Genomic DNA, 12,150 nt, shown 5'->3' with positions numbered 1-12,150 from the left:
GGCCAACAAAAACACCTTCCTTAATTTTGGCTTCACTTTTCTCAAGACCAAACTCGTTTCTTAAATGCGGAAACGCTTCGGCTTTACTGTCCAGTCACCCTAGTTGTCCAAGACCTGGAACGTCATAACTAAAAAATGGGAAGTGCTGGACGAAAACGGTTTTCAGATTTGGAGTCCGCAAGTGAAATTTCTTAAAGTACAGGTGAAAGAACCCCAGTAGCAAAATGCTTGTTGACCAGTGATAATTGCTTCAGCCCATCTCACGGTGCAAAACAAATCCTGTCTGAATATGGTTTTAGACTTCTGTGTGAAAAAGGCAACAGTCCTACTGTTTAAAAATCCCCCCCAAAATTATTTTGAGTTGCACAATTGAAAAATGAATAGAAACATCAATATTAGTAACCTAAATACAAAACAAAATTCATCTGCTTCGCTCCTCACTGATAGTAAGCTAATGAAGCAAAGACCTTACTCTCTTTCATAGCACATCTATCACTCCTATTTCTGCCATTTTTTATTTGTTAATGCTTTGGTAACACACTTGATAGACCTGCCACTAAGGTGGTCCGAATTCCTATGACGTCTTTGACTGTTTGAGACCCTGAGCTGCACTGTGCATATCAGAAGAAGAACTGGAAGGATAACTAGTGTGTTCACCTAATAACTACCCCGTAAGTAAGATGGCCACGTGTTTAGCTCTCTTAAACTGCTTGCAGTGCCCTTTGTAGAGTTACTCACTCCGAAAGACAATATAAAACATTTCAACAAATCGATTTCTCTTTAACATTCTGATTATTAAAGTTATATTTTATTGTTCGTTAGTGCATTATCAATGGATTATATTTCACTTTGCTTAAAGGCACCCACACTCAAGTGTTCTTCTGCTGTGGCGGTCTGGTGATATTCTCCACGATGGTCGGGATTATGGAAGTTTGTCAGCGTCTGCCCCATTCCTCCGCTACCACGCTGGGCAGAGAAGCCACTGCTGTTTTTAGCAGAAACCGTCTGTCCTCTGTAAATCTGCGCTTGCTGCTCACAAAAGCCAAATTTGCTCAGCAAGATAAACACATCTCTCCTAAAAGCCTTGGTAAAGATGGCATAGAGGAAAGGGTTGGCGCAGGAGTTCAGTGGGTAGAAAAGGACCAGAAGGATTTTGGAGTTAGTTACCGTGATCAGCGGCTTGTTCATTATTGCCGACATGGCGTAAAAAGAAATTGGTGCCATGCAGGTGAAATCTGTAAAGATGAGAATGGCCATTCTTTTGGCAATTTTTGTGTCCTTGTTTCCAGACTTATACTGAGGATTCCGGACAGTCAAGTAAATTTTTATGTAGCAAGCACAGATGACAATGAAAGCACAAATATTGGTCATCAAGACGGAGATTATGTAGGTTTGTGCCAGGGTCGTCTCCGTGTCCATCGGTAGGCAGATGCTTACTTTTATGTAACTGCTAACCCCAAGAAGAGGCAGCAGCGCTAAAATAAAGCAGAGAACCCATCCACCAAGCATGATAACGGACGCGTGTCGAAGGCGTATTTTTCTGTCCAATCTCATGGCAAAGGTGATGGCGTGCCAACGCTCTAGGGTGATCACAGTCAGAGTGTAGACGGAGAGCTCGCTGGAGAACACGGTGAAGAAACCTGCAGTATTGCAACCCGGTCCCGTCTGCCAATCAATTGCGTGGTTGTAGTATTCTGACTTGGTGTGGAGGTCCACTGAAGCAATTAACAAGAGATAGATCCCCATGCAGAGGTCTGCAAAAGCCAGGTTGCACATAAGAAACCGTGGAACGGTCAGTTTATAATGGCTAGTCAACAAGATCAGTAATACAAAGACATTCCCCAGTATGGCCAGGAGGTTGACAAACCACACGACTATTCTCAAGAAGTTGTAGCCCATGATATCTTCACAAGGGTTGAACTCGTCAGGCTCCGGGTTACAAATCATTTCCTCGTTTCCACCACAGACTGTGTAATCGTAATAGCTGTTAAATTCCTGGATATTGTCCTCCTGAGGGTTCTTTAACTTTTCCCCAAACCCAATATTTTCATCAGATAGCTCCTCAAAGAAAACATAATAGTGCGAGTTGCTGTGAAAGTCTCTGAGCTTGGCGTTGTCACTGTACACGGGGTCTGTGTGATCTGTGTCATCTTCACCGTAGTCTTGGTAGAACGGACTCTTGAGAGCATTCATGGATCTTCTCTGTCGATATCCTGTTAGGCTGGTCTGATTGCACATGATCGATTCCAGTAATCTGTAACAAAGGTTTAAATGTTTACAATGCAAACGTTTAATGAGCATGGCAAGTATTCAAAATGATTATTGATTTACCAAAATCGAGCATTAATGGGTATTGTCAGACCTTAAGATTGATTTAAGCTACTGTCACATGGCACATTGGGGGCAGCTTAGAGGTTCGGATAATGGTAATCTCCCTCTAGAACACAGGGTGGCGCTGTTGACTGACACTTTATTTCTTCTTCCCTCTACAGACCGGAAGACTGAGAGCTCTGCCACCCTTGACATCACTTCTGGTGTTTCTCTGCCTGGACCCGCTTCTTCCTGCCGAAAGTCCTTATCAGCAGAAGCTCTGCCATCTTGAATCAGTCTACTTGAAGACTCGTATCTGAAAAGGCGTTTGACTTTTCAACATGTTTATAATGTGCATTTCATTTAAATTATACGGGGTTTGCCTACGGGTGCCCCAACACTTCACATTACATTTCTTCATCCAATCATTCTCTACAGTTAGGTCTATAAATATTTGGACAGAGACACCTTTTTGTAATTTTGGTTCTGTACATTACCACAATGAATTTTAAATGAAACAACTCAGAGGCAGTTGAAGTGCAGACTTTAATTCAGTGGGGTAAACAAAACGATTGCATAAAAATGTGAGGCAAAGAAAGCATTAATTTAACACAATCCCTTCATTTCTGGGGCTCAAAAGTAATTGGACAAATTAAATAACTGGAAATCAAATGTTCATTTCTAATACTTGGTTGAAAACCCTTTACTGGCAATGACAGCCTGAAGTCTTGAACTCCTGGACATCACCAGTTGCTGGGTTTCCTCCATTTTAATGCTCTACCAGGCCTTTACTGCAGCGGCTTTCAGTTGCTGTTTGTTTGTGGGCCTTTCTGTCTGAAGTTTAGTCTTCAACAAGTGAAATGCCTGCTCAGTTGGGTTAAGATCAGGTGACTGACTTGGCCATTCAAGAATTTTCCACTTCTTTGCTTTAATAAACTCCTGGGTTGCTTTGGCTGTATGTTTTGGGTCATTGTCCACCTGTATCATGAATCAATCAATTGAGCTGGACTTGAGCAGACAGTATGTCTCTGAACACCTCAGAATTCATTCGGCTGCTTCTGTCCTGTGTCACATCATCAATAAACACTAGTGTCCCAGTGCCACTGGCAGCCATGCACACCCAAGCCATCACACTGCCTCCACCGTGTTTTACAGATGATTTGGTATGCTTTGGATAATGAGCTGTTCCACGCCTTCTCCATACTTTTTTCTTGCCATCATTCTGGTAGAGGTTGATCTTGGTTTCATCTGTCCAAAGAATGTTTTTCCAGAACTGTGCTGGCTTTTTTAGATGTTCTTTAGCAAAGTCCAATCTAGCCTTTCTATTCTTGAGGCTTATGAGTGGCTTGCAGCTTGCAGTGCACCCTCTGTATTTACTTTCATGCAGTCTTCTCTTTATGGTAGACTTGGATATCGATACGCCTACCCCCTGGAGAGTGTTGTTCACTTGGTTGGCTGTTGTGAAGGGGTTTCTCTTCACCATGGAAATGATTCTACAATCATCCACCACTGTTGTCTTCCGTGGACGTCCAGGTCTTTTTGCGTTGCTGAGTTCACCAGTGCTTGCTTTCTTTCTCAGGATGTGCCAAACTGTAGATTTTGCCACTCGTAATATTGTAGCAATTTCTCAGATGGGTTTTTTCTGTTTTCGCAGCTTAAGGATGGCTTCTTTCACCTGCATGGAGAGCTCCTTTGACCACATGTTGTCTGTTCACAGCAAAATCTTCCACATGCAAGCACCACACCTCAAATCAACTCCAGGCCTTTTATCTACTTAATTGATATGACATAACGACAGACTTGACCACACCTGCCCATGAAATAGCCTTTGAGTCAATTGTCCAGTTACTTTTGAGCCCCTGAAATGAAGGGATTGTTTTCAAAAAATGCTTTAGTTGCCTCACATTTTTATGCAATTGTTTTGTTCACCCCACTGAATTAAAGCTGAAAGTCTGCACTTCAACTGCATCTGAGTTGTTTCATTTCAAATTCATTGTGGTAATGTACAGAACCAAAATTAGAAAAAAGTTGTCTCTGTCCAAATATTTATAGACCTAACTGTAAATATCTCCCTCCTCTGTGGCCCGTGGCAGATTTAAGAATCTTGCTGGGGTGGCACAACACGCCCGCAACAAAAGATTTCGGAATAGTGATTACAGCATTCACACAGACAGCATGAGTGGTGGGCGAAGTGCCCCAGAAGGTGCCAAGCACTTTAAACTTCAGTGCCATAATGCCGCACCGCTTACATTGCCTGCATGGGTGCTGTAATCCGTTATGGGCATGAAACAAAGATGGCGATGGACTGTACCACAGCAACATCGCTTCTGCTTCTAGTGTGTACTGAGGTATCAGAAATATGAGATGGGGACAGTAGGTGGGAGGCGGGGTTTTGTAAACCCGGGCCTCCCCACTGGAAGGCCAAGGCAGGGGGAGCAGGGCAAACTATCAAATAGTGCAGTACTAAAGCAATTAGTAAGGTCAGCCACACTACGAAATGCTACCAAATAAACCACAATTCCTTCAGAATACCCTGAATATGTACTTTTACAGATATGTTGCATTTTTTTCATCAAGAATAAGTTAAAAACAGTCAGCACATCACCAAGGTGAATTGGTTTAGCCTTGACGGTTCTGCGGGATGGGTAACGTATTGATGCTGGAGTGCCAAAAAACTCAAATAGATAAGAAAAGGTCTTAGTCATCAGGTGTCCAGTTTAGGAATAAGAAGAAAAAGAGGAATGTGTAAAAGATACAGTAAATGTATGCAGCTATGTCATCTCTCTGTAAGTATAAAACCATTCACGTAATTAAATATTCGTTACTATACAACACTTATGTTTGTTAGCCTGTGTTGCTATGTTGCTTACTATGCTATTACTGTACATACAGTATAGGGTGACAGTATTCCGCTTGCTGTCCAACTAGCTGACATAATATTACGTATATCATTTATTACAGTGTCCTAATGATGTAAAAGGCGTTTTCTGACGTCTCAATCAGGCTGATATTTTGAGTCTTTTAGGGTGTCTTATGCTTAGAATTACCCATGGAGGTTATATGGTTCATTTGGTTCCTATTCTGAAAGGTTGATAAATTGTGCATAATGACGTGTATATTTAATTGTGCAACAAATGCAGAATTCTTATGATGATGGAGTATTTGATGACTTTGCACCAAGGAAGGCAAGATAGGTCAGGGTTATTAAGATGGCAGGTGTGCAGATGAGTGTGTGTGTTTTGTGTTTGTGCAATGGTGTAATAATCCGGTTCTCTAAGTGTGTGATTCTGCTTGTGTATCTGTGTTAAAGATGATCCTGGAATGGGAAACTAGTAAACAAAGCATAAACCCTCTGTTAGGTTTCAGTCAGTGTTTCTTCCCCGGCTTATGTTTATTTTTATTTTTTGTGCCTGCTTTGTTTATTTTAAATGATCATTTTTCAGATGTTTATAGTAATTCCTAATTTTTATTATGTTTATTTGTTATTTAGTATCTGTGTATTGTGCTGTTTTCTCCTGCATTCCTTGTGTTTTGTGGGCGTAATCCCCAAGAGGCGGGGCCACTGTGATGTCACTGCTGAAGGCCCGCCTTCTGCCTTTATAGTCTGAACCTGAGTAAAGGTCCTTCGGTGGTTCCTTGACGTCTGGAGTGTGTTCTGCTTCTTGTAAGTACTGATTTTTCTGGATCCTTTCATTATTCCTTTTGTTCTTGGATTTTGCTCTTTACAGATTTTAGACTTGTTTACTATGGATTACTTTTCTGTGCTAGTCCTTGGACTTATTTTGTCCTTTTTTCCTTTGTTTAGATAAATTCTTTTTTTTTTAATGATTATTTGTTTACTTGATTCTCCTCTCCTTTCCCTTGAGTGGCCTTTTGATATTTATTTTAGGACTTTTAGAATTATTTGAACTTTAAAAACTTATTCTCCATTTTTGGGATCTGGAAAGGCCTGAAGCCTGCCTGTGGAGTTGGGAGATCTGACTGCCTAAGGAGAGGCCTATTCTAGGTGGGCTTGGGAAGACCTTGGCCTGTTTATGTGGGTCTTTTAAAGGCCTCACACTATTTTTCTTTTTTGTGTGCTGCTCTGTTACAACAACTAACATTTTGTAGACTAGAGTCAATAAGGGGCTCACTGTTACTGTAAGGAGTTCTGTTTAAGTCAGGGTTCTTTCTCTGGCTTCTATTTAAATTTCTTTATTTGTTTGAATTTCATTTTTGACTCCTTAATTACTACTGTTTATGATACTATTATTTGTCTAAGGGCAGCTTTGTGGCACAGTGGTAACATAAAGAAGATAACATAGCATAAGGAAGAGGGACGCCTCACTCCTGGACAAACTGGTGAGGAAGGCAGGATCTATTGTAGGCACGGAGCTGAACAGTCTGACATCTGTGGCAGAGCAACGGGCGCTGAGCAGACTCCTGTCAATCATGGAGAATCCACTGCATCCTCTAAACAGTGTCATCTCCAGACAGAGGAGCAGCTTCAGCGACAGACAGCTGTCACCATCCTGCTCCACTGACAGACTGAGGAGATCGTTCCTCTCCCACACTATGCAACTCTTCAATTCCACCTGGGGTTAAACGTTAATATTATACAAAGTTATTGTCTGTCTGTGTACCTGCATTGTTATCACTCTTTAATATTTTTTGTATCAGTATGCTGCTGCTGGAGTATGTGAATTTCCCCTTGGGATTAATAAAGTATCTATCTATCTATCTATCTATCTATCTATCTATCTATCTATCTATCTATCTATCTATCTATCTATCTATCTATCTATCTATCTATCTATCTATCTATCTATCTATCTATCTATCTATCTATCTATCTATCTATCTATCTATCTATCTATCTATCAAATAATGACAGGAGTTTACATGCTCTCCCCATGTCCTTCAGGGTTTCCTCTGGGTGCTCAGATTTCTTCCCAAAGTCCAATGACATTTGGTTAGGTGGTACGTTGATGCTAAATTGGCCCACATGTGTGTTCACCCTGCAACAGACTGGCTCCCTGCCCAGGGATTGTTCCTGCCATGCGCCCTGAGCTTGCTGGGTTCAGCACCAGCAGCCCTGCTAACGATAAAGTGAGTGTGAAGGATGGGTGGAGAGATCATTTGTCTAATTGTGTATTTACTGTATTTGCCCATTATTTCATTTCTGTGTGGGTAGTTTTTTTTTTTATTTTTTCCCCCTGATATTCTTTGTGTGGTGGTTGGACTCCCCAAGAGGTGGGGCCACGATTACCTCACAGCTAAAGAGCCGCCTCCACCTTATAAAGGCAGGCCGGTGAAGAGAATTCCTTGCAGGTCATTTGAGCGCACTTTTGACAGAGTACAGCTTTCTGTTGTGAGTATTGTACTTATTTCAATTTACTTGCCTGTTTTTTGATTGCTGGATTTTCACGTTAGGACTTGGTCACAGTGGAACGCCTCCTTTTGCCTTGTTACATTTTTGAGGATTTTGTTATTTTTTAAATATTATTATCAATACATCCTTTTTTTAAAGACTCTATTTGTTGCCCTTTTTCACACAAGCCAGAGGTTGACAGTAATCCCCTCTCTTGTGAGGCATTTTGAATATTTTTTGGGACTTTTCACTCTTAAAAATACTTGCTCTTTAATGGCATTATATGGTTCTTTACCTGCGGTAGGCTGGCTCCCTGCCTGGGGTTTGTTTCCTGCCTTGCGCCCTGTGTTGGCTGGGATTGGCTCCAGCAGACCCCTGTGACCCTGTAGTTAGGATATAGCGGGTTGGATGATGGATGGATGGTTCTTTACTGGGTCGTGTCGTTTATTGTAGAAATACTGTTTGACAAACTGCCCTTTCATTCTAGGAAGGATGCTTTTCCAATGAAGTTGGTTCTTTGTTCTTTGAAACACTTCCTATTATGTAGAAAAGCTCCCACAAAAGCTCTTTAATGTATAGTAGACTACCTAGCAGGACACTAACAGATTAAGAAAATCTGCATTTAGTCTGTGTTATTATATGCAGCTAGAGACCATTTAAGATCAGGAGACATTGGTATTTCGCAAGTTTGTTATTGTATACTCATGGTCGTTTGCTTTATGGAGCCTGTTATAGATATAAATAAATTAAGGTTCTTTCTGGAACCTTCATTTGGATAGGTCTTTGGGGAACCGAAAAATGGTTCTGCTATGGCATCTGCTATGTTCAAGAGTGTACTTGAAGGGATCCAGTTTCTAAAGCCTCTTAATCTATCACACTTCCCTCCCATTACTATTATACCTACAAAAGCATGAGGGCATGCTGTGAGGATTCACCATGACTTAAGCGTCATGTGATTTGAGGGGGCCGCGTACTCAGCTCAATTCAGTTCACTTTGTTTTTATATGGCAATCTCGACTAAGACAACTACAAATACAAACTTTACAAATGACTGGTCACAGAAAGACTACATTTAAAAAGTGGCAGACTTGTTTAAACTGACAGGAATTCAAAGTAGTTTGACATGATTATCATGAACAGAACCCAACAATATCTGTTGTGGCAAGCGGCTGGGGGCAGTACCCAGCCGGGACACCCAGAAGGACCGGAGGAGGGCTTACGCCTCCTCTAGACCATGAGGGGGCAACTGCCCTGGTGGTATTGGGGACCACGGGAATTGAGCTTGGAAGCTCAACCCTATAGGGGCCCGTGGTCACCGCCAGGGGGTGCCCCAATGCCTATGGAGTCCTGGCCCTCAGCACATCCACCACACCCGGAAGTGCTGGGGGGAAAAAGACAAGAGACACCCGAAGTGCTTCTGGGTGCGCAGTCGGTACTTCCTCCACACCAGGAAGGGGCGGCGGAAGCTCATCAGGAGTCACCTGGAACATGTCCGGGTGTGTGTAAAAGGGGCCGCCTCCCTCCATTCGATGGCTGGAGTCAGGTGGAAGAGGACAGAGCTCGTAGGAGAGGAGTGGAGGTGGACCTGAGAAGAGAGAAGAGGCATTGTGTGAACGGCCTGGACTTTGGGGTGATTGGTGCTGCGGCCCTGGGTTGTGTGGGTCACTTATTGTGTAAATAGTTTAAATAAACGTGTGTTGGGTGATAAAATCATGTCTTCCTGTCTGTGTCCGGGCTGTTTCCTACACTGTCCATTAAGTAATTGTTGAACGATGGTGTTGTGATGTGAGATTTTACATATAACTTGATGAATATTTTGTATGTCTTTATTTGATTTTTAGGCAAAGCAATGTAATTTAGTGTTACTTTGGTGAGAGGCATTTGTGTTTACCCCCAAACCCTTTTACAACTGAGCCTCTTTGAATTTTACGACAGGATTTTGGGGGAGATGTGCCTTAAACCGGTTTGGTTAGTGTTTCTTTGCTTAATTCATTTCTACCCCTGCAAGAAAGACTTAAAGACATATGGTCTTGGGGGTGGCAGCTTTTAAGATGTTGTATTCCCCCATTGGTCTGAGGTATGGCTGCTTGGAATTGGCTTGTCTCAGAGGCCTTTAAGTACTACGACGCCCTATTGGCTGTAGGGGTTGGACAGAAAATCTATATATTTACTTGTTTAACCTCACACTCTCTCTCTTACTAACATCTGAAAGAAGCATCTCTCTTGCTAACCTGTGATGATGAAGACAACACAATGAAGAGCACAGCTCAGCAGCCATTTTGAACAGACATGTGGCTGAAAGCTGAGCACCAATGATGCCTTAACTAGAGACATTTAAGTAACTGCAAGACTGTGTGCCGCCTGAACTACACATCACCATTTAATCAGGTTGCATGGTTGCCCATATTCAAATGTACGTTGCATTTTGTTATTATTTCTGAATATTATCAATAATACATTATTTTATGTGTAACTTAACTTCTGCTTGTCTTTTTACTACATCTAATTGCCTGAGGTTATAGATATAGAAGGGAAGGTGGGGATAAGTTATATACAATAATACCTTATAAACAGTGGCAAGTCTGTGAGATTAGGCATTCTAAGGCTACATATTAATAATACAATAGGGGAAAGTAGAGCAATATACAGTGCATCCGGAAAGTATTCACAGCGCATCACTTTTTTCACATTTTGTTATGTTACAGCCTTATTCCAAAATGGATTAAATTCATTTTTTTCCTCAGAATTCTACACACAACACCCCATAATGACAACATGAAAAAAGTTTACTTGAGGTTTTTGCAAATTTATTAAAAATAAAAAAACTGAGAAATCCCATGTACATAAGTATTCACAGCCTTTGCTCAATACTTTGTCGATGCACCTTTGGCAGCAATTCCAGCCTCAAGTCTTGTTGAATATGATGCCACAAGCTTGGCTCACCTATCCTTGGCCAGTTTCGCCCATTCCTCTTTGCAGCACCTCTCAAGCTCCATCAGGTTGGATGGGAAGCGTCGGTGCACAGCCATTTTAAGATCTCTCCAGAGATGTTCAATCGGATTCAAGTCTGGGCTCTGGCTGGGCCACTCAAGGACATTCACAGAGTTGTCCTGAAGCCAATCCTTTGATATCTTGGCTGTGTGCTTAGGGTCGTTGTCCTGCTGAAAGATGAACCGTCACCAAAGTCTGAGGTCAAGAGCGCTCTGGAGCAGGTTTTCATCCAGGATGTCTCTGTACGTTGCTGCAGTCATCTTTCCCTTTATCCTGACTAGTCTCCCAGTTCTTGCTGCTGAAAAACATCCCCACAGCATGATGCTGCCACCACCATGCTTCACTGTAGGAATGGTGCCAGGTTTCCTCCAAACGTGACACCTGGCATTCACGCCAAAGAGCTCAATCTTTGTCTCATCAGACCACAGAATTTTCTTTCTCATGGTCTGAGAGTCCTTCAGGTGCCTTTTGGCAAACTCCAGGTGGGCTGCCATGTGCCTTTTGCTAAGGAGTGGCTTCCGTCTGGCCACTCTACCATACAGGCCTGATTGGTGGATTGCTGCAGAGATGGTTATCCTTCTGGAAGGTTCTCCTCTCTGCACAGAGGACCTCTAGAGCTCTGACAGAGTGACCATCGGGTTCTTGGTCACCTCCCCGACTAAGGCCCTTCTCCCCTGATCGCTCAGTTTAGATGGCCGGCCAGCTCTAGGAAGAGTCCTGGTGGTTTTGGAACTTCTTCCACTTATGGATGATGGAGGCCACTGTGCTCATTGGGACCTTCAAAGCAGCAGAAATTTTTCTGTAACCTTCCCCAGATATGTGCCTCGAGACAATCCTGTCTCGGAGGTCTACAGACAATTCCTTTGACTTCATGCTTGGTTTGTGCTCTGACATGAACTGTCAACTGTGGGACCTTATATAGACAGGTGTGTGCCTTTCCAAATCATGTCCAGTCAACTGAATTTACCACAGGTGGACTCCAATGAAGCTGCAGAAACATCTCAAGGATGATCAGAGGAAACAGGATGCACCTGAGTTCAATTTCGAGCTTCATGGCAAAGGCTGTGAATACTTATGTACATGTGCTTTCTCAGTTTTTTTATTTTTAATAAATTTGCAAAAATCTCAAGTAAACTTTTTTCACGTTGTCATTATGGAGTGTTGTGTGTAGAATTCGGAGGAAAAAAATGAATTTAATCCATTTTGGAATAAGGCTGTAACATAACAAAATGTGGAAAAAGTGATGCGCTGTGAATACTTTCCGGATGCACTGTACATGTATATTACTCTACCAAGACAAAACAGATGGCTACATATCCAAAGAGAGTTTATGCTCACATTCCTGAGGATGGTTTTCTCCCATCGGCTATTTGTTGTGAATTGGATTTTGGGTACACTTTTTATTTGTTTCTGTTCTGCTGGTAAATTTCACCACCAACAACAAAACCTCTTTCCAATTTTTGTTTTATATTCCTGGCCGCCAGCCTCCTCCTGCCTTC

At 42.2% G+C, this 12,150-nt stretch overlaps 1 protein-coding gene across 3 annotated transcripts in view; it reads right to left on the bottom strand.

Annotated features, from left to right (window-relative positions):
- Positions 1–418: 418 nt before the first annotated feature.
- The window catches only part of tshr (thyroid stimulating hormone receptor), a 196,243-nt gene continuing 184,511 nt past the window's right edge, over positions 419–12,150 (bottom strand). For 2 of the 3 annotated variants that reach the window (XM_028821624.2, XM_028821625.2), the window contains exon 10: positions 419–2,254. In XM_028821624.2, coding sequence (XP_028677457.1) covers positions 838–2,254 — 1,417 coding nt within the window. In that variant the 3' untranslated portion in view covers positions 419–837. The remainder of the gene's footprint in view (positions 2,255–12,150) is intronic. The other variant, XM_028821623.2, reaches the window with a different exon arrangement.

This window comes from Erpetoichthys calabaricus, chromosome 16 (assembly GCF_900747795.2).
Source record: "Erpetoichthys calabaricus chromosome 16, fErpCal1.3, whole genome shotgun sequence".
Lineage (NCBI taxonomy): Eukaryota > Metazoa > Chordata > Cladistia > Polypteriformes > Polypteridae > Erpetoichthys > Erpetoichthys calabaricus.
The sequence above is the reverse complement of the archived record's forward strand: the minus strand, read 5'-3'. Positions and strand labels throughout refer to the sequence as shown.